The sequence below is a fragment of the Sus scrofa genome, chromosome 9 (genome assembly GCF_054392235.1).
Source record: "Sus scrofa isolate SSC_HxYL_T2T_F1_AM1 chromosome 9, Sscrofa_HxYL_maternal_Yorkshire_Landrace_v2.0, whole genome shotgun sequence".
NCBI lineage: Eukaryota > Metazoa > Chordata > Mammalia > Artiodactyla > Suidae > Sus > Sus scrofa.
The window spans coordinates 10,265,517-10,287,833 of NC_139391.1; the positions used below are offsets into that span (position 1 = coordinate 10,265,517).

A 22,317-nucleotide genomic window follows, 5' to 3' on the forward strand; every position below is an offset into this window, starting at 1 on the left:
CTGAACTTGTTGCCACTCTGATCTTCTCCTCATCTTTACTGCCTTTTCTTAGAAAGTCATCCCATTCTGCGTTTTTCTTCAAGGAACCTTAGCAGTTGAGGGTTGGAGACTGTTAGACCCGGAAAGGACCTGGGAGGTCATCTGTCTAATCCTCTCAATCTGCCGAGATGCAAACAAAGCTCTGGCAAGTTACTCCTTGTCCAGTTCAGTAGGAAAGCAGGACTAGGTCCCTTGTCTTCAGTGCTCTTGGCAGTACCCTCCTACTTGTATATTCCACTTTGACCTTCTGTTGTTTCTCCTAAACTTCCCCCTTTTAAAAAAATCATTGACGCACTTGAGCAGGTATGTTCTACGGTCTTTTATCTGCTCATGTTTCTTAAGTCGTTCAAGAGAAAAACTGTATCATCTCATCAGAGCATGGCTTTTTACTTTGTTCTTTTTATTCTATTATTTTTGTAATATGGCAGCAGGTTTTTATTTTTTGAGGCCATCATAACATCTGTAGTTGTAAATGAAAATCGAGTACTTTCTGAGGATCTCCTTATGGGTATTTCCTGAAAGCAAATTGGTCTCAGATTAACTGAGGCTTGGTCAGCTTACTGGGCCTCTCTAAATCTTGTTTCCTTGTTTGTGAAATAGGTGTCGTAACATCAGTTGAGTAAGTCGTTATAGTAAATAAAGCCATTTGTAGAGCTCCTGGCATATAGTAGTAGGTACTCAGTCGGTGATTGTACCTTTTCCCCTCTTAGCCTGGTGGTGGACACACACGCTAGGCCTCAGAATATAGTTGCCTTGATTGATAGTATTTAGAGATTTTTAGGACCCATATTAACTACTACTCTTGCCTCTACTTCTGAATTTCTGAGGCCATAATCAGACTGTTTAGTCTTTCTCTGCATCAGTTATATGGAAGTGATTGTTAGAAAGCATGCAAAGTTGTTTTGTTTTGTTTTGTTTTATTTTAAACAAATGTGCTTTCTTCTTTCTCCATTAGAGAACTCTTTCTGAAGACTAATGCTCAGTTGACGATTCGTTGCAGGCAATTACTATCTGAGCTTTCCTACATTTACCCTATTGACTTGGTAAGTTTCACATTTTCTTTCAAAAAATTATTTTAAAAGACAATTTCTGTTTGAAATTTCCTTTCAGTATTCTAGCCTTAATCCTATTCTCTGTCATGATTCCTTCAGAAGCTAAAAGCTATTTAAAAAGTAGATTTAGGGAGTTCCCGTTGTGTCACAGCGGAAACGAATCTGACTAGGAACCATGAGGTTGTGGGTTCGATCCCTGGCCTCCTCGTTCAGTGGGTTAATGATCAGGCATTGCCGTGAGCTGTGGTGTAGGTCCCAGACACGGCTCGGATCTGGTGTTGCTGTGGCTGTGGCATAGGCCCGCAGCTACAGCTCTGATTTGACCTCTAGTCTGGGAACCTCCATGCACCTCAGGTCTGGCCCTAAAAGAAAGAATAAATAAATAAATAAAAAGTAGATTTAGACTTAGTTGGCATTAGGTTCTACCATTTGGTTTTTTAATAACATCAGGTTGGTTATGGGGGTACCCTCATCTTCATCTGAAAGAATGCCGAATTGTTTCTGGCTTCTTTAGGACTTTTTCACTCAACCAGATTATCCTCTTCCACCATATCTGACACATGCGTGCAGATACATGTGTGCTGCTTTAAAAATGACTTAATTTGTGTTCATTAGTATTGCTTAAGATATCCCTAAAGTAACTGTCAGGGTGTTATGTTTTTGGATCTAGTTATTTCAAGTAAATGCAAATGTCACTGATTAGGATTCTTTTTTAGAGAATCCAGTCTGCTAAATTTGGTGGTTTTGTTTTCTTTTTACTGAAAAGAGATTTGAAAGACTTAACTTTTTGAGAGGCAAGCTAATAGGATTTTAGGCTGCTCACAGAATCTTGTTAATTGTCCTTAAAAATTTTTATTCCTAGCTATGAATTGGTTAGTCAGAGGTTGGTTTTATGACTGAAATTTTATGGTTTTTTGCTTAGATACGATGTAAGTGTTTATAGTATATGTTCAGTTAATAATATAAAAAGTCATCATGGACTCATCAATCAGCTTAAACAATTAGGATAATATTTTGAGTCCATGACAGTCTTCCTTTTGAATTAGGACTGACCTGCTGAAATTTTGAGATTTAGAATTTCTTTGCTTTATACACAAACAATTAATTTGATGCTTTGGTCATATTCACAGAATGAGCATAAGGATTACTTTGTATGTGGTGTCAAGTTGCCCAATTCTGAGGACTTCCAAGGTATTTTATTTCTTTTCACTTCTAAAGATTTGGTATGATACATAGGTGTGTTGCTAAGAAAAAGATCTCGAAATATTAGTTGCCTAGCACTTTCTCCAGAAGGGTTTATGGACCTTCTGTCCCTTCTCAATTGTAAGTATATAGAGTCAGATTCCTTAATGGAAGACTTAAGAGGCTGTTTGGTCTAGGCATAGAAAAAAAAATTATTGAACCTTCTATTTGAAATTTGAAAAAAAAAAGTCTTTGAATGGGCTTCAAGAAAACCAAACAGTAGTGTTCTTAAGAATACTAATAATATCCTTATCCTTTTGTTTTGATTTTCATGAAAAATTTGTGTGTAGTTGGAAACAAAAGAGTAAACATTAATCTGTTCTATTTAAAAAAGTGTATTTCTTGTGACATTAAATGTATTTGAAAATTTAATTTTGTGACATTCCCAGTTACCATAGGTTGAACTTGTTGTACTGTCATTTCTGTCTTCATTTAATTTTTTTTAAAATCTACATTAAAGATATTATAGATTATTACTGTATTTAAAAATATTTTTCCTAATCTCTTTACCAGTATACCAAAGGGAACAATTTATTTTATTTGGCATATTGGCAGAAAATTTACTTTTATTGTTAGCAAAGTGAGTTATTTTCTCCTAACTTAAACAATGCTTTGAGGACTATGAAAGCATTGTATAGATTATTCCCAAAGCTAACACATTAATTTGGGAAGAAGTTATTCAAGAAGAGACCACTGCTAGTTCTGATTGGGATTTTCTTCCATTTCCCTACAACGAAAATGTAATTTGTGGTCCTTTAACATTTAAGACTATTTTAATTTATTACCTCCTTTGTCCTTTATGACAGCCCTTACAACGAGTAGTTGGGACATGATATAAGAAGAGTGATAAAACAGGAGTGGGAAAACTTATATTCAAGTCATCCTTACCGTTCTAGAAACTATATATTTTGGAGCAAGTCATCTAAGCTTTGAGTTGATTTCCTTTTTTTTTTTTTTTTTTTAATTTTTAATTTTTTTTCAAAATTCCGCATTTTATTCTACTTACAGTTGTCGAGCCATCTCGACACCCTAGTTTTAGAACATTTCCATCCCAGCTGACTTCCTGACTGAGAGGACGAGCACATTAGTTCACGTGCTACCTGCTTCACCTGCTGCATAAAATCGAAGGACATGACATTTCACCTTGTCTGTAATCCTCACCCACACAGCAAAGGGAACCTGTGAGGAGGGTGACACAGTCTCATTTTGCAATATGTAAATGAGCTATTTAGTGACTTGCTTGCGACCACAAAACTAAGGGACGATCTCGTCAGGATTTGTCTGGTTTCCACTGTCCAGTGTTCCCTCTAGTCTCCGTACGTCATACAGATGTGCCTTGGTGTTGATTTGGGACAGCGATATGGTATCTTGAAGTTCTTAACACATCTTTCCCGCCATTCTTTCATTCATTCATTTGTTTAACAAAGCTGGTACCCTGAGCCCTGTGCCAGGTTGCAGAGATGCAGAATATTCATTCACTGTAAAAATAGTAATCAATCACCTAAATGCCAGAAACTTTGCTGGGTTTTGAGGATATAGTAAAGGAAAAAGCAAGTGTATTCTCTTCTTTCGTGGAGCGTATAACCTCTCAACAAGAAAACAAGTATTTAATAAGAGATGTGCTGTCTCAGAGAAGAGGGGAACCTACTCTAGCTAAAGCCATCAGAGAAGACCTCTCTGAGGAGACAGAGTTATCCAGAAAATCTCAAGGCTGAAAGGAACAGACTGTACCAGAGCTGGGGCATAGGATACAGAGGAATGGGCTTAATATATCTGAAAGAACTCAGGGTGGGAGCATGGGAGGAGGTACCTGGATTTGGGGCCAACCATGTAATCTCTCAGAGCTGAATTTCTTCACCTGTAAAATGAAATCATAGCGGCATCTTCCATTCGTTGTGATGATTGAAGGGTTGGCATTTGAAAAAGCTTTTCATATAGAAGGCACTTAATGAATGTAATTGGAATTAGTTGCAAGAGAGGAAGGAAAGGAGGAAGGAAGGACGGAAAAGCCCAGAGCAGAGCTGTGTGCCTGAGGCACAGAGAGAAGGGAGGAATCCCATCAGAAGAGGAAGGAGAACCAGCCAAGGCCTTGAGGCCACTGTAAGGAGCTTCTGTTTTCTTCTCAGTGGGGTGGGAAAGCCCTGAGGGCTTCCATAAGGGGGCTGCTGTGAGTTGATTTATGTTTTTCAAAGTCACTCTGGCTGCTAAATACAGAGTGATTTGAGAGGAGGCAGTGAGGGACACAAGGATATCGCTGCTGGAGACTCACCTTCATTCATCGGGGGTGTTTCTTGATTCTTTGTTTTCTCAAAGTGCTTTGTTTCCAGGTTTTTTTCTAGCTTTTGTTGGTGATCTCTGCTTAGGCTGCCCAATGAGCTGGATACATTCCTTCTAGCCTTTAAAAATTAGTTTAGCTTTTTAGTGCAGTTGCTAAAAAATGAAATGGGAGATAGAATAAATGTTTAATTTTACTCAAAGGCCCTATTTACTTCCCATACTCCTAGGAATCGGAAATTTTAAGAAGCACATGTGCTGGTATTGAGCCTTAAAATCTTATGGTAGCGTTCTGCAAGGCGCTTGCTTCCATATGCTCAGTTTTCCATATGCTCAGTTTTCCATGTGCGCGATGTGTGTCATGTGCCGTGCCAGGTGCTGGGTGTATAGAGAGATGACATTGACCCTGCCTTGGTGGAATTTCAGCCCACCTGAGGTTATCTTGTAATCAAGCCAATCAAGAAATACCTATTGAATTCATACTGTGTGTCAAGCCCTTAGAAGGAGTGGGAATAATCAGTTCTGTCAGGAGGAGAGAAGGGAAATCTTTAGAGATGATGCTACCTGAGGTATCTGAGACGATGACGTAGTATCCCCCTGTCGAAAGAAGGATGGACATTCTCCTTTGGGTGAGTAGAAATATGGAAACACGGACCTTCATGCATGATGCTCTCTTGTTTATTTAATTCTCACACCTGTGAGAATTAACTCCTTCTGTGAAGGAAAGAATTACACTCAATTTTTTTTTTTTTTTTAAAGACAAGAAAATTGAGGCTCAGAGAGATTCGTTCATTTTTCCAAAGACGCATACTAGCCAGTGGCAGAGCTAAAGTCATCCCTGCTGGGCCTGAGTTTCAGGCCCACGTTAATCCTGGCACGATGCAGGTGTCTTCCTTGTTTTGAATAATAACCTCTTCCAGACCTCGGACAGCTTTCTCGTGCTCTGTAGCAGCTGTAGTCTCAGGAAGACTCTATGAAGGAACTCTAAACTGCTCATTCTATAAAATATTATATTCATGAGACTTTGCTAGATTTGACATTGCATGTCTCGATACTCTTTGGGAGACTCCTCTGTAGTGGCCCAACATTTATGGTGCTCTTCTAACTGGGTAAGTTGTGTTACCAGAGGGACCTGGACACAACAGGAGAATGTTGTCCAGTGGAGGGTATTTGTTTGAGTTCCACTGACTGAGAGAGTTCTCATTAAAAAAAAAAAAAAAAAGTTTGTGTGTGTGTTTAAGTAATCCGTAACACAAGAGCCTTTTGTGGTAATGAGACCCAGATTTCCTTCTGTGTCTGTATCCCTCTATGCAGGCATGATTTCTTGGAAAGGCGAGTCCATATGTCAAACAGTGTCTCATTGAGAACGTGGAATGATCCGTAGATGCTGTGGCCATGATTAGAGTCTTAACTGTTTTGTCCTGTCTGGATCAGTGGGTGCTTGGTTCCTTAACAAATCAGCTGCCTCAGTGATTGGGAAGGCAGGATGGTAAGAGCTTTTAGATCGCTTATCGTACTTGGATGCATTTGCATATTAACAGTTTGTCCAACACAGAAGTCAAAGGAACATTGGAATTGATTTGTAATGTTGTCATGGCCGTTGTGGGTTTGTGGAATTTCTTATCATACAAATTGCATGAAAGCTTTCATCATCATAAAAATGACTGCAGCCCCAAGTAGCTACTACCTACATTGAAAAAACAAATCAGAAATATTTATTAGGAGGAAATGCAGATTTTTGTTTCAAGTCCCTTATAACATTGTTCTAATGAGGGCTTTTTCACATACCTGAGTCTTCTAGTTAATTCCTATTCCTCTGTGAACCCTTCTGCTCGTCTCTAACGCCTTCTCACCAACAAACCTATCATCTGCGACCTCTCTAACCCCCAGGTCAGTGCAGGGAACACAAACCTCTGCCCCGCATTAGGTGTTGGGGACGTCATTAATGCTTCCTGGAAAAGCACACGCCAGAGAGCCAGGTTTGGGCTTTGGCAGGTAGAAAGTCTTTTAGATCTTGGAATGCTGGAAACCTTAAACCTTTTGGTTTGTTTAGCTCAAGTGATTGGCAAGAGAATGTGACATCTGAGGTTTCGTGGCCAGCAATAGCCATAATTAACCGCATGAGCTCACATTTTCCCCCTGGAGGTTCAGTGGTCTTGGGGTGATGAAAGTGACTTCCCAACCAGGAGGTGCTTTTCCTTTCGAGGGTATTGGAATACCCTTGGGCCCTGTAATGCCTCACCCGTGGTCCTTTTAAAATGCTTTTTAATATAAAGCTTCAATATTGGAAATCCAACACCACGGTGTTTAACTGTGAGGCTGGGACTGAGCCCTGTGGCCTGGAGTGGGAACAGCCGAGGGTTTTTAATACGTGGAGCAGGGAGTCTTGTGGGAACAACGGTGAGTGAGAATAACCAGCATCAAAGCTGATTTCCCGTGTTACCCAGTTTTCAGTGTTTGCGATTTCTTTGCGTTTTTTTGCTGAACATGTGTGAGGATTCTCTTAGAGATGCCTTTGTATCTTTCAATTTAAGCAAAATTGTTTTGCTTATTGAAGGGAGAAGGTGTTAGAAGTCCAGCTTCTGTTCTTTTAATAGGCACGTGGAGGTTAGTCCGGAGAACATGCAAAGGCCTGATACGTCAGTGGTGCCCTCGTAGTGATACGGAGAAATGTAGATGCTTGAGTGTTTGGCCTTGGATAGATTTTTTTAAACATTCATTATTGGCATTTGACCTGTTTGGAAGCCTAACTGAGAGGCCTTCTGGTTTCTGGAAGTTGGCAGATCCTTTTCTGTCAGGTCACATAGGAAAGGAAAGCTTAGTGAAAAGCACCGAAAGCCGAGTCGCATTGTCCTTTAAGTCGCTTGTCCTTCGTCGCCGTAAGCTCTCTTCTTCTTTTCCTCTCCCTTTCAAAGAAGTTCTTGAAGGCCAAATCCTGTTACCAATAGGAATATTTTAATTGTGTTAAACGCTATTCTTTGCAGAAAGCAGGAGGCAGGATTTCGCGACCTCTGATGGAATCAGAGTCCCAGCTGTGATTCCACGGATCGGTATTTTGGGGGCTGTGGCGTAGATGCTATTGTCTCCCTCTCTCTCCATCACTCATCATTTTTACTTACCTGGCTTCGGCTCAGTCACGTACACCACCTGAATCTTACTTTTCTCTTTTCTAAATTGATAGCATCAGATTCAGGGATTTCTACGGCTTCTCCTAGCTCTAATAGAGTATGATGCTTACATTTTAAAGTAATGAATTTACACAATAATGTCATTTTAGTCTCCCAGGTAGTCTGATACACATGTTGCAGCAAAAGTAAAGTGTCACAGTACTCACAGCGTTTGAGTGGCACCGGGCCAAGAGCACAGGGCCTCTAATAATAGTCAGGATTCTAGTCCGTTAGGGCATGCCCAGTCGTCCATTGAAATGAATGCCCTTTGATTTTGGGTTTTTTTTTTTTTTTTTTTCCATCAGTTTCATTTGAGACAACATGCCCCTGAGGACTCAAAGACTTTTTATGTGTTCTTTGCCCTTACTAGAGAAGCATGGAGAATCTAAGGTAGTACATGTGTGTCATATGCTTGATACATTCTAGGCTTCCACGTTCAAAGAAACCAGAGTTCTGAGATGGTGTGCTAGAGTGTTTAAAGACGGAGCATCGGGGTCAGGTCAGCTCATAGACGAGCTCTATTTGGTTTGGACAGGCTCCTTAACTTTGTAGAATCGTATTTCTTCCTCTTTATTGGATGAAATAGCATATAAAAGATGCCCAGTTAATTGCTGAGGAATGAATGACGGTTGGAAATAAAGCACCATGGCCAATTCCTGGCAGAGAAAAAAGCATACGATAAAAGGTACCTATTTTTACACTATGATCAAAGAGAAAGCAAGAATCTGTTTTTGTAGTCATCGAAGAATGCCCTGAGAAGTGGACGGCTGTGGTGGCGTTCCTATAGCAGGGAGGTAGCCCTCCCTGCTATAGGAATAACCAAGGATAAGTTTAAAAGAATGTGGAAAATATTGCTAATAATTGAAGTTAGTATTCTTAGAAATCAGGAAATACTCAAGCCAAGGTCTTCTCAATCATGAAATCTTTCTCTAGCCAGTATTACAGATTGTGTGGTAAATCTGTGTGTGTGTGTATATATGTGAGAGAGAGAGATTTATTATTATTATTATTATTAGTCCTATTTTTATTGCTGCACGTCTGGTACATGCAAGTTCCTGGGCCAGGGATTGAATCTGAGCTGCAGCTGCTGCCTATACCACAGCTGTGGCGATGCCGGATCCCTCAACCCACTGAGCAGGGTAGGGATCCAACCTGTACCTCCACAGTGACCCGGGTCTCCGCAGTTGGATTCTGAACCCACTGCGCCACAGCGAGAACGCTGAGAGAGAACTTTTTAAAGTATTTTGGGAATACTGTATCCCGCGCATTTACTTTTTCCTTCTCCCCTGGGGCAAGCTTCAAATTTTTATTATATTACTCTCAGTTCTGAGTGCCTGAATGATTATTTATCACTTGATAGGCCGTCGTAGAAATCTAGATGTTGAGTTAAGAATCTGTGACTTCTTAAAAGGAACATACTTAGGTTTGATTGTAGAATGCATGTGTTTTTTGAATAATGGCTTTCCATGAAATCGCGTAAAGAGAATGTATATGAACCGTGTGGGCTTTGACCTTTTGCTGTTTGAAACGTATTTTTCTCCTTGTCCTATCTCACACTTCACAGCCTTATTTACGTAACACTCTCTTTATGAATATTGAGCTTATACCCCAAAGGGATGCCCTGTGCTCTGTCGCTTCGCCTTGGACTTGATGAGGTTGCACAGCAGTACAGCTGTCGTGCTTATGAAGTTGTTAATGAACACAACGTATAAAGTTTGTATCGTAACGTAATTTTAAATCTCTGAAACTAACTTTCACATTGCACCATAGACTCAAGTATTATTTCTGCCTTTAAAAATGCAGGGAAAGAATGTACTGGAGACTTCAGTGCCCTGAAAACTCTGAAGTTTATGTATCAAATTGTTAATCTCTTCACATTAATTATTGGGCAATAGTTGTAAATACAGTAGATGACATTTAAAGTTCTACTAATGTGTTTAGATTTGCATACATTTTATGTAATTTAGATGAGTGAACAGTATTTTATCAGTTATTTCATATTAAGTCTGTCTTAAAAATGATTTACTCTGATCTCATAGCTCTGATCTCAAGTAAATAGTAGTTTTCTCTTTCTCTGTGTTTGCATGTACAGCAAAAGATGATGGAAGCATTGCCGTTGCCCTCGGTTACACTGCACACTTGGTATCCATGGTTTCCTTTTTCCTGCAAGTGCCCCTCCGATATCCTATAATTCATAAAGGATCGAGATCAACAATCAAAGATAATATTAATGACAAGCTGACTGAAAAGGAGAGAGAGTAAGTATCTTTTCTAGATAGACTTTTAACATTAAGCCGGTATGAAGCATCAAGTGTAAGACGTGACCTAGATTGTGGTGATTTTTGTATCTTCTTCTAAAGCGCTGCATTTCTTTGAGAGATCATGTAGTCAGACTTGTTAGTGATAGCAAAATGGATTCATTCAAGTTTAATTTACTTTTGTAAGGCAAGTATCCTATCGTCTGCAAATATGCAGGGAGTATCTGTTGCCACTGGTCAGTAAGTGACATGGTTAAAGATTTGTCGGAGAGACAACCAGGAAGAGGATAAAAGACTTCCCAGCAGATTGTGCATATCTGGAAAATGGATTCGTGAACTGGGACAGGCCAGTAGAAAATACCCGAACAAAGCGCAGGTACAAAAGAGATGGATTTATAGAAAAGTGCTAGACATGCGTAGGACACAAGAAGAAGTCTAGTATACAAATAATTAGAGTCACAGAGAATGGGACGAGCACATGGGACAATTATAGCATTTTCAGAGATAAGGACAGAGGTGTTCAAATTTGCAAAAAGACATCAAGCTATAAATTCAAGAAGTATTAAATACAACACAAAATAAGTACAAAGCAAACATACTTAGGGAAATTACAGTAAAACAGCTGAAAAACAGAGACCAAGTGAAAATGTTAAGAAGAAATACCTAGAGATAAAAGAGATTTGCATCAAAACTGCACTAATAAAGCCAAAAACTAATTTCTTAATAGAAATATTGGGAACCGGACGCGATGCAGTGACATTTTAAAGTATTGTAAAATAGTACTGCCAACTTGGAATTCCGTACTCACTGAATATAGCTTTCAAAAAGAAAGGCAAAATAAAGACATTTCAGACCATCAGTCCTGAGAAAATGCATCCCAGCAGTCCTTTATACTAAGGGAAATACTAAAGACATAATAAAAATAATCTAGCATAGAAACATGGAAATGCCTTTCCTCCAGAAATTCGAATCAGCTGATAGGCCCAGACATGATATTTGTATTTATTATTTATTATTGATATATTTATATATAAATCTCCTGTAGTGATTCTGATGTGAAGTCAGGTTTGAGAACTTTCTAAATTCCAAGTGCTGTGTTTGTGGGCATGAAGAAGAAATGAAATATCCTCCACTTTATTGAGGAAAGTGCAAGAGAAAAGGCCAGAAAGATTGGTATCAATAGAAGAACATTATACTATGTCTGGTAGGGCTTCTAAGTGGAGGGCAGGGAAAGCGTGTATGTATCAGTTCTTTTATAAATGCAGTGAGTAGTTAAGAGCCCAAGCATTTTTTTCAATATAAAAAAAAATTTTGGGGGGGGGGGGTCTTTTGGCCTTTTCTAGGGCCACTCCCACGGCATATGGAGGTTCCCAGGCTAGGGGTCTAATCAGAGCTGTAGCTGCCAGCCGACACCAGAGCCACAGCATCGTGGGATCCGGAGCCGCGTCTGCAACCTACGCCACAGCTCACAGCAACGCCAGATCCTTAACCCACTGAGCAAGGCCAGGGATCGAACTCGCAACCTCATGGTTCCTAGTTGGATTTGTCAACCGCTGAGTCACAACGGGAACTCCTCAATATCAAAAACTTTTAAAGGGACCTTGAAATGTATATGTTTGACAAAAAAGGGACATGGGTGTGGCTTCTTTTCTCTTTTTAAAACATTGAGGTGAAATTCACATAAAAGTTAGCTTTTTTAAACTGTGTAATTCAGTGACATTTAGTATATTGTATTTAATATTATATAATCACCGATATATACCACATGTTGTTAGTGCATTGACCTGTTGATGGGCATTTAGCTTATTTCCCCCTTTTGGCTATGAATATCCATGTGCAGGTGTATGTTTGTATATCCATTTTCAGTTCTTTTGAGCAGATACCTTGAAGTGGAGTTGGCCAGGTCATGTGATCATTCTAGCAGTTACCATTCCGAGGCACCACCACACTTTTCCTAGCAGCTACGCCAGCTTACAGCCCCTGATGTAAAGTGGTGTACATGTCATCGTGATTTCGATTTGTATTTCCTGGATGACTAATGCTGTTGAGCGTCTCTTCATGTCCTTGCTGGCCATTTGTATATCTTATTTGGAGAACTGTCTGCTCAGATTTTCAGCCGATTGTTTTTTCTTTCAGTTTTATTGAGACGTAATTATATATAGGACTGGACGATTTCAAGGGGTACAGCGTGATGACGTCCAGTGCCATGATTATCGATCATGTATGTGAGCATTTATCATCTCATGTAGAAAAAAATTGAAATAGAGAAAATGTTTTTCTTTGTGATGAGAACTCTTAGGATTTACTCAATTAACCACTCATTTATCACATTCAGCAGTGTTATTTAGATTAATCATGTTGTGCATTATGTCCTTTGTGTTTGTTTATCTTTCAGCTGGAAGCTTGTACCTTTCAACCACCTTCATCCAATTCCTCCCACCCCCCCACCCTGCCCCTGCCTCTGGTAACCACAAATCTGATTTCTTTTTCTTTGAGTTTGTTGACTAGACTGTTCTTTCCCATTGAATGACTTTGGCACGCTTGTTGAAAATCAGTTAGCCGTAGATTATTTCTGAACTCCGTTCTAGTCCACAGGTCTCTATGTCTGTCGCTATGCCATTTCCACACTAAGTTTTAAAACTGGGAATTACGAATCCTCCAAGTCTGTTCTTCTTTTGCACTCTCGTTATGACTCTTCGGAGCCCGTAGCAAATCCATATGAACTTGACGATCGTCTTTTCTATTTCTGCAAAAAAGCCTTTTTAATCCACTGAATTTAGTTTGCTAGCATTTCATCGAGGATTTTTGCATCTATATTCATAAGGGATATTGGTCTTTAGTTTTCTTGTGTGGCTTTTGTATCAAGGTAATAAAGGCCTCATAGATAGCATTAGGAAGTGTTCCATTTTCTTCTATTTTTTTTGGAAGACTTTGATGATTCCTGTTAATTATTCTTTTAAGTGTTTGTTAGAATTTACCAGTGGAGCCATGTGGTTCTGCACATTTCTTTGTTGGGCGGTTTTTGCTTAGTGGTTCAATCTCTGTATTTTTTATAGGTCTGTTAATATTTTCTATATATTCTTGAATTAGGTTGGATCTTTTGTGTGTTTCTAAGAACAAGAATGTTTCATCTAGGTTATTTAATTTGTGGGTGTACAATTTTCTTAGTATTGTCTTATAATCCTTTTCATGTCTATAAGATTTTTAATAATGTTTTTCCATTTTCATTTCTGATTTTTGTTCTTTGTGTCATTTATATCTTTTTAAAATTTATTTATTTTTTTTTAGATTTTTCTTTTTTGGCTGCCCTGTGATGTATGGAGTTCCCACGCCAGGGATCAAATTTGCATCCCAGTGCTCCAGAGACATTGCTGATCCCGTTGTACCACAGCAGGAACTCCTAATTGTAGATTTTTAGCTAGAATAAGATTTGGTTGACCTTTCCAACTGACTCTTCGGTTTTGTTGTTCTATTATTTTTGTATTCTCATTTATCTCCACTCTAATCTTTTATTATTTCCTTCATTCTGCTAGGTTTGGGTTTTGTTTTCTATTCCTTTAGGTATAGTTTACTGATAGAAGAGCTTTTTTTTTTTTTTTTTTTTTTTTAGTGTCAATGTTTACACCTTTATATTTCCACATTCCATAAATTTTGGCATATTGTGTTTTAATTTTCATTCATCTTAAAGTGTTTTCTAATTTTCTATGTGATTTCGTCATTGACCTATTGGTTGCTGAATAGAGTTTAATTTTCACATTTGTGAATTTACTAGTTTTCCTACCTTTATTGAATTCTAGTTAATTCTACTATGATGGAAAGATAGTTTATATGAGATATTAGTTTGTATGAGTTGAGTATCTTCAAATTTATTAAGACTTGTTTTGTGCTCTAGCATATGGTCTGTCTTAGAGAATGTTGGACATAATATTTGAGAAGAACGTGTATTCTATTGTTAGATGCAGTGTTCTATATATGCCTGTTAGGTCTATTTGGTTTATAGTATTGTCCAGTCTTGTCTATCCTTATTGACCTTCTGTCTAGATGTTCTATCCATTATTGACAGTGAGGTGGTAAACTCTCCAACTATTAATGTAGGCCTGTTTCTTCTTCAATTCTGTCTGTGTTTTCTTTTATTTGGGGACTTTGTTGTTCAGTGTGTATGCTTTTAGTTGTTATTTCTTCTTGATGAAATTACCCTTTTATCTTTATACAATGAACTTTTTTGCCTCTTTTAACAGTTTTTAACCTAAAGACTATTTTGTCTGATACAGTGTAGCTGCCCCAGCTCTTGTTTGGTTCCTATATTTGCATGGAATATCTTTCCCATCTTTTCACTTTGAAATTATTTGTTTCTTTGGATCTAAAATGAGGTTCTTGGGAGTTCCTGTCGTGGCTCACTGGTTAACGAACCTGACTAGTAACCATGAGGTTGGGGTTTGATCCCTGGCCTCATTCAGCATTGCTGTAAGCTATGGTGTAGGTTGCAGACATGGCTCAGATCCTATGTTGCTGTGGCTGTGGCATAGGCTGGCAACTACAGCTCCAATTCCACCCCTAGCCTGGGAACCTCCATATGCCCTAAAAAGACCAAAAAAACAAAAACAAAAAACAAAAACAAAATGAGTTTCTTATGGGCAGCATTTAGTTGGATCATATTTTAAAACATCCATTTTTCCCTGGATGCTGTGGTGCAGTGGGATTGGTGGTATTTCTAGAGCACTGGGATGCTGGTTCAATCCCCAGCCCAGCACAGTGGATTAAAGGATCCACCACAGCTGCGGTGTAGGTTGCAACTGTGACTCAGATCTGATTGCTGGCCCAGGGATTCCATATGCCATGGGAAGGCCAAAAAAGAAAAAAAAAGAAAAAAGAAAATTCTTCCAATCTGTGCCTTTTGATTGGAGAGTTTAATCTACTTACATTTAACACAATTTGTTGTATGGAAGGATTTACTTCTGCCATTTTATTTTCCATATTTCTTATACCCTTTTTATGCCTCATTTCCTCCGTTACTGCATTTTTCTTCTCTTAATTGATTTTTTTTTTTTGTATTGTACCATTTTCATTCCCTTCTCATTTCCTTTTTTAGTCTATTTAAGATATCTTCTTATCGCTGACTCTGGGGGTTACAATTCACATCCTATATTTATAAAAATCCTGTTTGAATTGATACCTAATTAGCTTCAGTAGTATGTAAAAATTCAGCTCTTCTATACCTCTGTCCCCCATCTTTATGTTTTTATTGTCACAGATGATATCTATCCATTGCATGCCCATGATACTGTCTTTTTAACTTACCTGTGTGGTTTCCTTGACTGGAAATCTTTCTTTGTTCAGCTTTGAGTAACCCTATACTGTCCTTTCATTTTGACTCGAAGGCTTTAGCTGTCACTCATTACAGTCAGCCTAGCAATCAGCAGAGGTGAAAGCCTAGGGTCTTCTCTGCTCTTGTCTGAGCATCCATCCTGTTCTGGACATACTATATAACTTCTGATTTGTCAGAAGTTGTATGTGGGTACTTCTGCATACACTAATTTTTCTAAAAATTTCTCCAACTTTTCTTCCTAGACATGCACCCTCTGTTGCATGTACATCTCAGCCTTAATTTTTTGCACGAGGAGGCTGTGGTGTTTGTTTGATCACCTTATGTCTTGAATAGCATCCCTTCCTTTTCAGGTCACCCCTAGAAAAGTTAGAACAGACATACATGAATTCTTTTAGAGTAAGATCTGCTCTGCTCCCTTAAGAACCAAAGCTCAGGGCTCTGCACTGGTAGGCTGCTGTCTTCAAGACCACTGCTGGGAGTTCCTGTCGTGGCTCAGTGGTAATGAACCTGACAAGTATCCAGGAGGATGCAGGTTCGATCTCTGGCCTCACTCAGTGGGTTAGGGATCCAGCATTGCCGTGAGCTGTGGTGTAAGCCGTAGGCACGGCTCGGATCCTGCATTGCTGTGGTTGTGGGGTAGGCTAGCAGTGGCAGCTCCAATTCAACCCATAGCCTAGGAACTTCCATATGCCGTGGGTGTCGCCCTAAAAAAAAAAAAAGACCACTGCTAAGCTGGAGGGGGAGTTAGGGACTGGATAAGTAAAAATGCTGCAAAACTTTCCTCTTGATTTTGAGTTTCCTCTTTCTTGATTCATCACTCAACCAATTGTTATAAAGTTTGATTGATAGTTTTTTGCTTGATTTTTTTTTTCCCATTGTTTCTCTGGAGGGGGACAAATCCTTTGATCTGCTTATTCCACCCTTTTGCTAACATTCTTTCCATTTGTTTGTGTAATGTTGAAAAACAGTACTTATAAAGGATGAAGGGACCCCTAAGTAATTTTAAGCAAGAGCAAATAGCATAACCAGATACGTCGTTGACACAGATGGCCTTACAGTTTTGTAGAGAATGGACACCTCTCCCAAAGTTCCCTAGGTTCCATATTAATAACATGAAGTCCCTCTCCAGATGTTTATCAAGTTTGTGCTTGATGATCTGCCTTAAAACTATGAGTTATGTAGGAAAATCACTTTGGGAGCGTGAAGGACGGATGCTTTTCGAAATGATAAGTGCTGTTTCTCCAGATCAGCTAGACACTTTAATTTGCGAAGGAGAGCTTAACATGTGGGCACTCCGAGTAGTGTGCCCCGGTGTGCGCAGTGGTGATGATTTGTTTATTGCTTGATCGATTGTCTTCAACAGTCTGGCACGGCCAGCTAGGTTAGGCGATTATGTTCCTCAGGTTTTTCTTTGGCAGTCATGAGAACCGCAGGGATTGCTTTTTAGTGAAATTATTTTATATTCCACTTCTATGTCCTCCTTTTTACTGAAACACATCCTGTATGTTGTTGATTCTAATATAAATAATTTTGACATTTTAATCTTGCTAAATGGCATGGAATATTACGATTGATAGCATTTATCTTTCATGTTAATGTACATGCATTTATCTTCTCTTAGCTTTCGTGAAATATCACATATTTTTGCTGACTTTATATATTTCAGTCAAGTACTTCAAGTCCTTTTTGGAACAACATAGATGCGAAAATGAGTGTATAAATATAAGTACATTTATTGATTATGCTTCTTGATTGAGTGAATGTCTAAGTTTTAGCCCGGATCCCTGAAAGAGCAGATTAGACGTGGTTTTCTTTTCTCCTGAGTGTGTGGATATTGATGTGAAACTTTCCAGCTTATTAGGTGGAATCAGGTCTTCATGGAAAATGGGAAATAGGAGTTAAGGACCCATTGGCTAAATTATACTTACTGTAATAGGTCTAGGATTCCTCAGCCTCTGCCCACGCTGATTACCTGTTTCAGCTGACTTTTGGCTTGTGATACATTTGAATTTTCAAGCCCTACTTGGCTAGTTTTGCTAGAAGGAAAAAAAAAAAAAAAAGCGCAACAAAAAACTAGTTCTTTCCTTTGTCTGGCCTGCTTCAAACACAGGTCTGGGCTGATGCCTTGCCTAAACCATTACTTGTGCACCTGCATGCTGTAAAGGGGAACTGAAATCTTTGCTGCATTTCATTTTGGGGCTCAGACCACAAAACACGAAGGAATGTAGCCAGAGTCCGGCTGCTTTGTTCTTTTACTCCTTATTTCTTCTTTCACTGAGGACTGCAAAGTAGGTTTTAAAGTGATTTTTGAAATGAAATGTGTTAGTCGTTGTTGTTTTGCTGTTTAACTGTCTGTCAGGTGATACATTTCGAATGGATTAGCGAGACAGTCATTGAGCTAGGACGTGGCTGGTCAGAGCATATGGCTTTTTCAGGCCCTCAAAAGATGTCTGAAATTCTTTGTTTTATTCTCAGAAGGAGAAATAGGGAGTGGTATAAATTGGCAGGCACTTTTGAAACTTCCTGGCCTGTCCACGACAAGGTTTTTACAAATCTCTAAAAGCTGCTCAGTTATTTTTCTCTAGTGGAATTGTTGGAACGGAGAGAAATGTTAGTGCTGCTTTTCCCATTTCGTTCACTGTGTGTGTGTGGGGTGTGTGTGTGCACGCGTGTGTTCATGTGCATGTGTGTGGGTGTGTGCATGCGCGTGCATGCACACACTTATGTTTATTCCTACGGAAGATCTTGACCAAAACTCCAGGAGTTGCCTTTTTTACCAGATTGATTCAGATTCTTTTAGAAGCAAATTCTAGAGTACAGAGAAATTGTGATGTATCCCAAATCAGATGATAATGGGCCCAAATCATAGTCATTGCATGTGGATCTCATTCTCATGAGAGACGAATGGTCTGTTTTAAAGATCTACCGTCTTTTTTTGTGACTGGATGTATCCATTGGTCATGTCCCCTTGTAACTAAAGGGGCTGGCAAGGTCCCTAAGCCTGTGTCTTCAGCCACCTGGCAGCCACCTCAACAATTCTGGGTGTTTATGGAGCTTTGTCTTCTGCATAAACAGGTCGCATCTTGCCAGGAGGGAAGGGACAAAGGAATTTGCTCGGTGGCAGTGAGCTGACTGATTCCTTCTCTCTGTATGAATCATGTCCGCCTACCCCCGGCCTGGCAACACTGGCAGTATTTTCGAATGGCATCTCCTTGAATCCGTTAGATTACTTTGTACATTATTTTCATAAGTAGCAAATTGTCTATAGAAATAGTAACTGGCCCCTGAGATTTCATTGGCATGTACTGAGAACAGAAATGTTTTCAGACTGCTGTAATTCTGATTTCTCATTTCTGTTCTTACCTCTTTCGGGTGTCCTTAAACACCTGTTGAAACATCTTGTATTAAAAACTCTAGATTCTTTCCTACAAAAATTCTCAGCTTCTGTTTGTTAATCAAACTGTCTTAATGTAGAGAGTTCAGGAGTGGTTGCCATTTTTTTTTTCGCTAAATTAGCGTCTGTTTGCTTTCACAGCGTCCAATTAAATCCGATGGCCTCCTTCCAGAGGGGGGGAGATTTTCACATCATGCTTCGACTTAAGTGCTGTGGCTCTAATTTTCAACTCGTCTACTGTTTATCCTATAAATTAGAACATTTTTTGTAACCTTTCATCTTCATTTTATTATAGGTTGTCGCTCAGATGCTGGCATTTAAAGCACTTAGCAGCTCAGACCTCAAACCTTTAAATTGAACGGTGATTATGATACCTTGAGGTGATGGGTGAACCAAATGCTTTGGTTGTTTGTTTTTTCTTACCATGCAGTTTAAAAGTATAATCAAACAAATATTTATCATGATGACTAATATAACTGAAATGAATAAAATGATGAGTTCTTTCAAGTTTTCTTCTTGATTATAGGAATGTGACCTAAGTTGAAAAGTCTCCGTTCACGTGAAAACTTTCCCAAATGTCTGTAGTCCAATGCATTATAACCACCTAAGGGTATACCATGGAACAGAAATAAAGATGAAAAGAAAAATGTTTCCGTACAGGCAGAATTGTAGACATTGTGTTTTAGAACTAGGCAGAATATTCGTAGGTCCTATGATTTAACTCTTCATTTCACAAATGGAGAAAGAGGTTGAAAGATGAAGTAAGGTCACGTAACAAGTAAATTAAGCATTCATGTTGATCAGGCCTAATTAGGAAATGAAGCCCAGAAGATGGTGTGCTAATTGTTAAGCGTGGTACTTTAAAGCAAGCATTTAGGAGATGGAAGAAGTATATTTATCGAAAAGGGTCTGTCTGTGAGACCAAAATACCCCTTTTCCTTATTCAGGGAAAGCTCACTGGTGAAAAATACTGGGATGTAAGTTCCTGTATGTTAATCAGAGGCACCGTGCTAAATTTGCATTGAAAATGTTCATTATTTGAATCTTATTTATCATTTGCTTCTCTTGACATTGGTTTTTCCCCTACAAGGTACCATGCAAAATGCCTCGCGTTCCTCAGTTTTTTAAACCTGGGCTGAGTTTGTTTTTGTCTTTGGATAAAGGCTTTGAAGTTATGCTGGCTTCACCTCTGAGCAGCTGGAGAAAGGCTGTCCTCTCCTAGTCTTGGTTCACCTGGTGCAATACCTGCGGTGCTAGGTTGTCATGAGGTTTAAATGAAGCACAGCGCTTGGCACGTAGAAGATGCTTAATAAAATTTCGCAAGTACTGTTATGTGTAGATTGAGCTTTATAACAGGAATTCCAGGCAGCCATGTAATTTTTTACTAATTCTAGGTGCTAAAAGGAAAGGTGAGCTTAAGAAAAGGTTAAGAAAATTAAAAATGCAACCCAGTAGCATAGTACTAGATTTCCTCTTGCCGGAGTTCCCGTCGTGGCTTGGTGGTTAACGAATCGGACTAGGAACCATGAGGTCGTGGGTTCGATCCCTGGCCTTGCTCAGTGGGTTAAGGATCTGGTATTGCCGTGAGCTGTGGTGTAGGTCGCAGATGTGGCTAGGATCTGGTGTTGCTGTGGCTCTGGCGTAGGCCAGCGGCTACAGCTCTGATTCGACCCCTAACCTGGGAACCTCCATATGCCGCGGATGTGGCCCTAGAAAAAGACAAAAAAGAAGAAATAGATTTCCTCTTGCAATAATGCGGCCATGTAAATGAAGAGGACCACAGAAGTGCTTCTCAGAGCTCCGAGAGGAACACTGTTGCAGGTCTGAAGTCCTGTCTCTTTTACTTCAATACGCAGGGACTTCTCTGCCTCATATCCACTCGTAAGTCAAGCATTTTGGTAGCTACCAGCTTAGCGAATGCCGAAACCCTTGTTCTTGAAAAGGAGGTGGAGCTCGTTCACACAGTTAAATAGCCCCCAGCCTGGCCCACTGCGTACGTTTTCAGACTTATCCCAGTGCCCGCTCAGCCCAACTGTCGTTTTCCAAACACATCGTGTACTTTCCCACCTTAATACTCCCTGTCCTGCTCTTCGGCTCATCGGGAGCGCCCTCTCTGGCCATCTCTAGGATCACGACTGCGACTGCACACAAGGCCCTTCTCTTGCTGTCGGACACTTTCCTTGTAAAGTCTTTCTTGATTCCCCATGGCTTGATGTAGTCATAGCCTTTGCAATCCTATGAACAGTTCTCTCTGTAGGATCTCAGGAATGAGCTGTGTTTATGTATGGTCTCATTCCATTTTAATAACAACCCAGTGATACAAGTGATGTATTAGAGTTATTTGTCTTATTCTTATCTGAAATGCTTTCAGTGTAGAAACTACATCTTAACTTGGCATGCAACTTAACTCCGTTGCTTTACTGAGAGCTCTGTATTCTGTAAACACTCAATAAATATTTCTCAAATTGAATTAGGAGAGCAACAGGGATGTCCAGTTCTCGCAAATACCATTAAGTAATCTGATACTCCACACTACAGCCCCTCGTTTTAACTCTAGATGCTCTGTCCAGGGCAATCATTATTTCCCACACTCCCTTAGGACTCAGCGAAGCTTGCTGTAATACAAAGCCTGAGCAACAGTGCCGGTGGGGTTGTGTTCAGGAGTGAGAGCAGAGAGTATGTTTTTACATGAGGCATTCCCATGGAAATTTAGGCAGGAGAGATCAACGGAATACGAATGCAGAAGGTGGTTGCTGGGTGAGACAGGAAATGAACACCTTATGAAGATTAGGCATTCCACCGAGAGACAGGAAACAACGGGGAAAACGAGTCCAGAGTAATTGTGCAGCGATTTCATCGCTGACGCTTGTAAGCATATTGTTGCGTGTGTGGTTTTTAATGAGGTGTGCTTTTATAGTGCTGATGTTATGATCTGGATGAGGAAGTCTCCGCTAGTATTATTGTCATCTCAGCTTTCTGCAACCAGCTAAATTAAAATACAGTCATGTAATGGGACAGTGGAATAAAAAAGAAAACCAGATGACTCTGACATGCGACCCTAACTTGAACTTGCTGCTTTTCTGATTTGCGGTGTACTCAAACCAGAATAGAGAGGTTCCGTGTAATGCTTTAGGGGAAACGAGGAGGTAGAAGAATAATGTATTTAGTTTATAGTGGGCCGTGTCATGGGTTAAAGATTGTTACATTATTAGAATGTGTGAGGTCAGTGTTTCTCAATACAAGGGCCCCCAGAGCATCAGCGAGTTCTCCAGGTAGCCCGTGGACTGGCCTTCTGCAGTCTGTTATTAATGTGTATCATATGACAGTATAGATGCTTTGGATTCTGATGTGAATCGATCATTTACTCTAATAAATAAGATTTATTTCATTGATGTTACATTGAAAGTAGCATCTTTCTTTTAATTCTTACACTTGATTTTTTTTGATAGGCAAACAGTGAGGGATATGAGGGTAATTATATCAAGCCAAGAGTTTGGAGTAAAGCAATTAAGGAATCTTTTGGTTTTCCGAAGAAATAAATGGATAGAAAGAGTAAAAATATATA

General features: G+C 39.5%; 1 protein-coding gene across 14 annotated transcripts in view; it reads left to right on the forward strand.

Moving 5' to 3' along the window:
• The window catches only part of UVRAG (UV radiation resistance associated), a 289,633-nt gene that overhangs the window by 168,787 nt on the left and 98,529 nt on the right, over positions 1-22,317 (forward strand). For all 14 annotated transcript variants that reach the window (XR_014814737.1, XR_014814738.1, XR_014814739.1 and 11 more), the window contains 3 exons: positions 995-1,082; positions 2,222-2,282; positions 9,867-10,032. Coding sequence is in view for 10 of the 14 variants with exons in the window: in XM_021062526.2 (XP_020918185.2) it covers positions 995-1,082; positions 2,222-2,282; positions 9,867-10,032 (315 nt within the window). In the remaining 4 variants the exon portion in view is untranslated. The remainder of the gene's footprint in view (positions 1-994; positions 1,083-2,221; positions 2,283-9,866; positions 10,033-22,317) is intronic.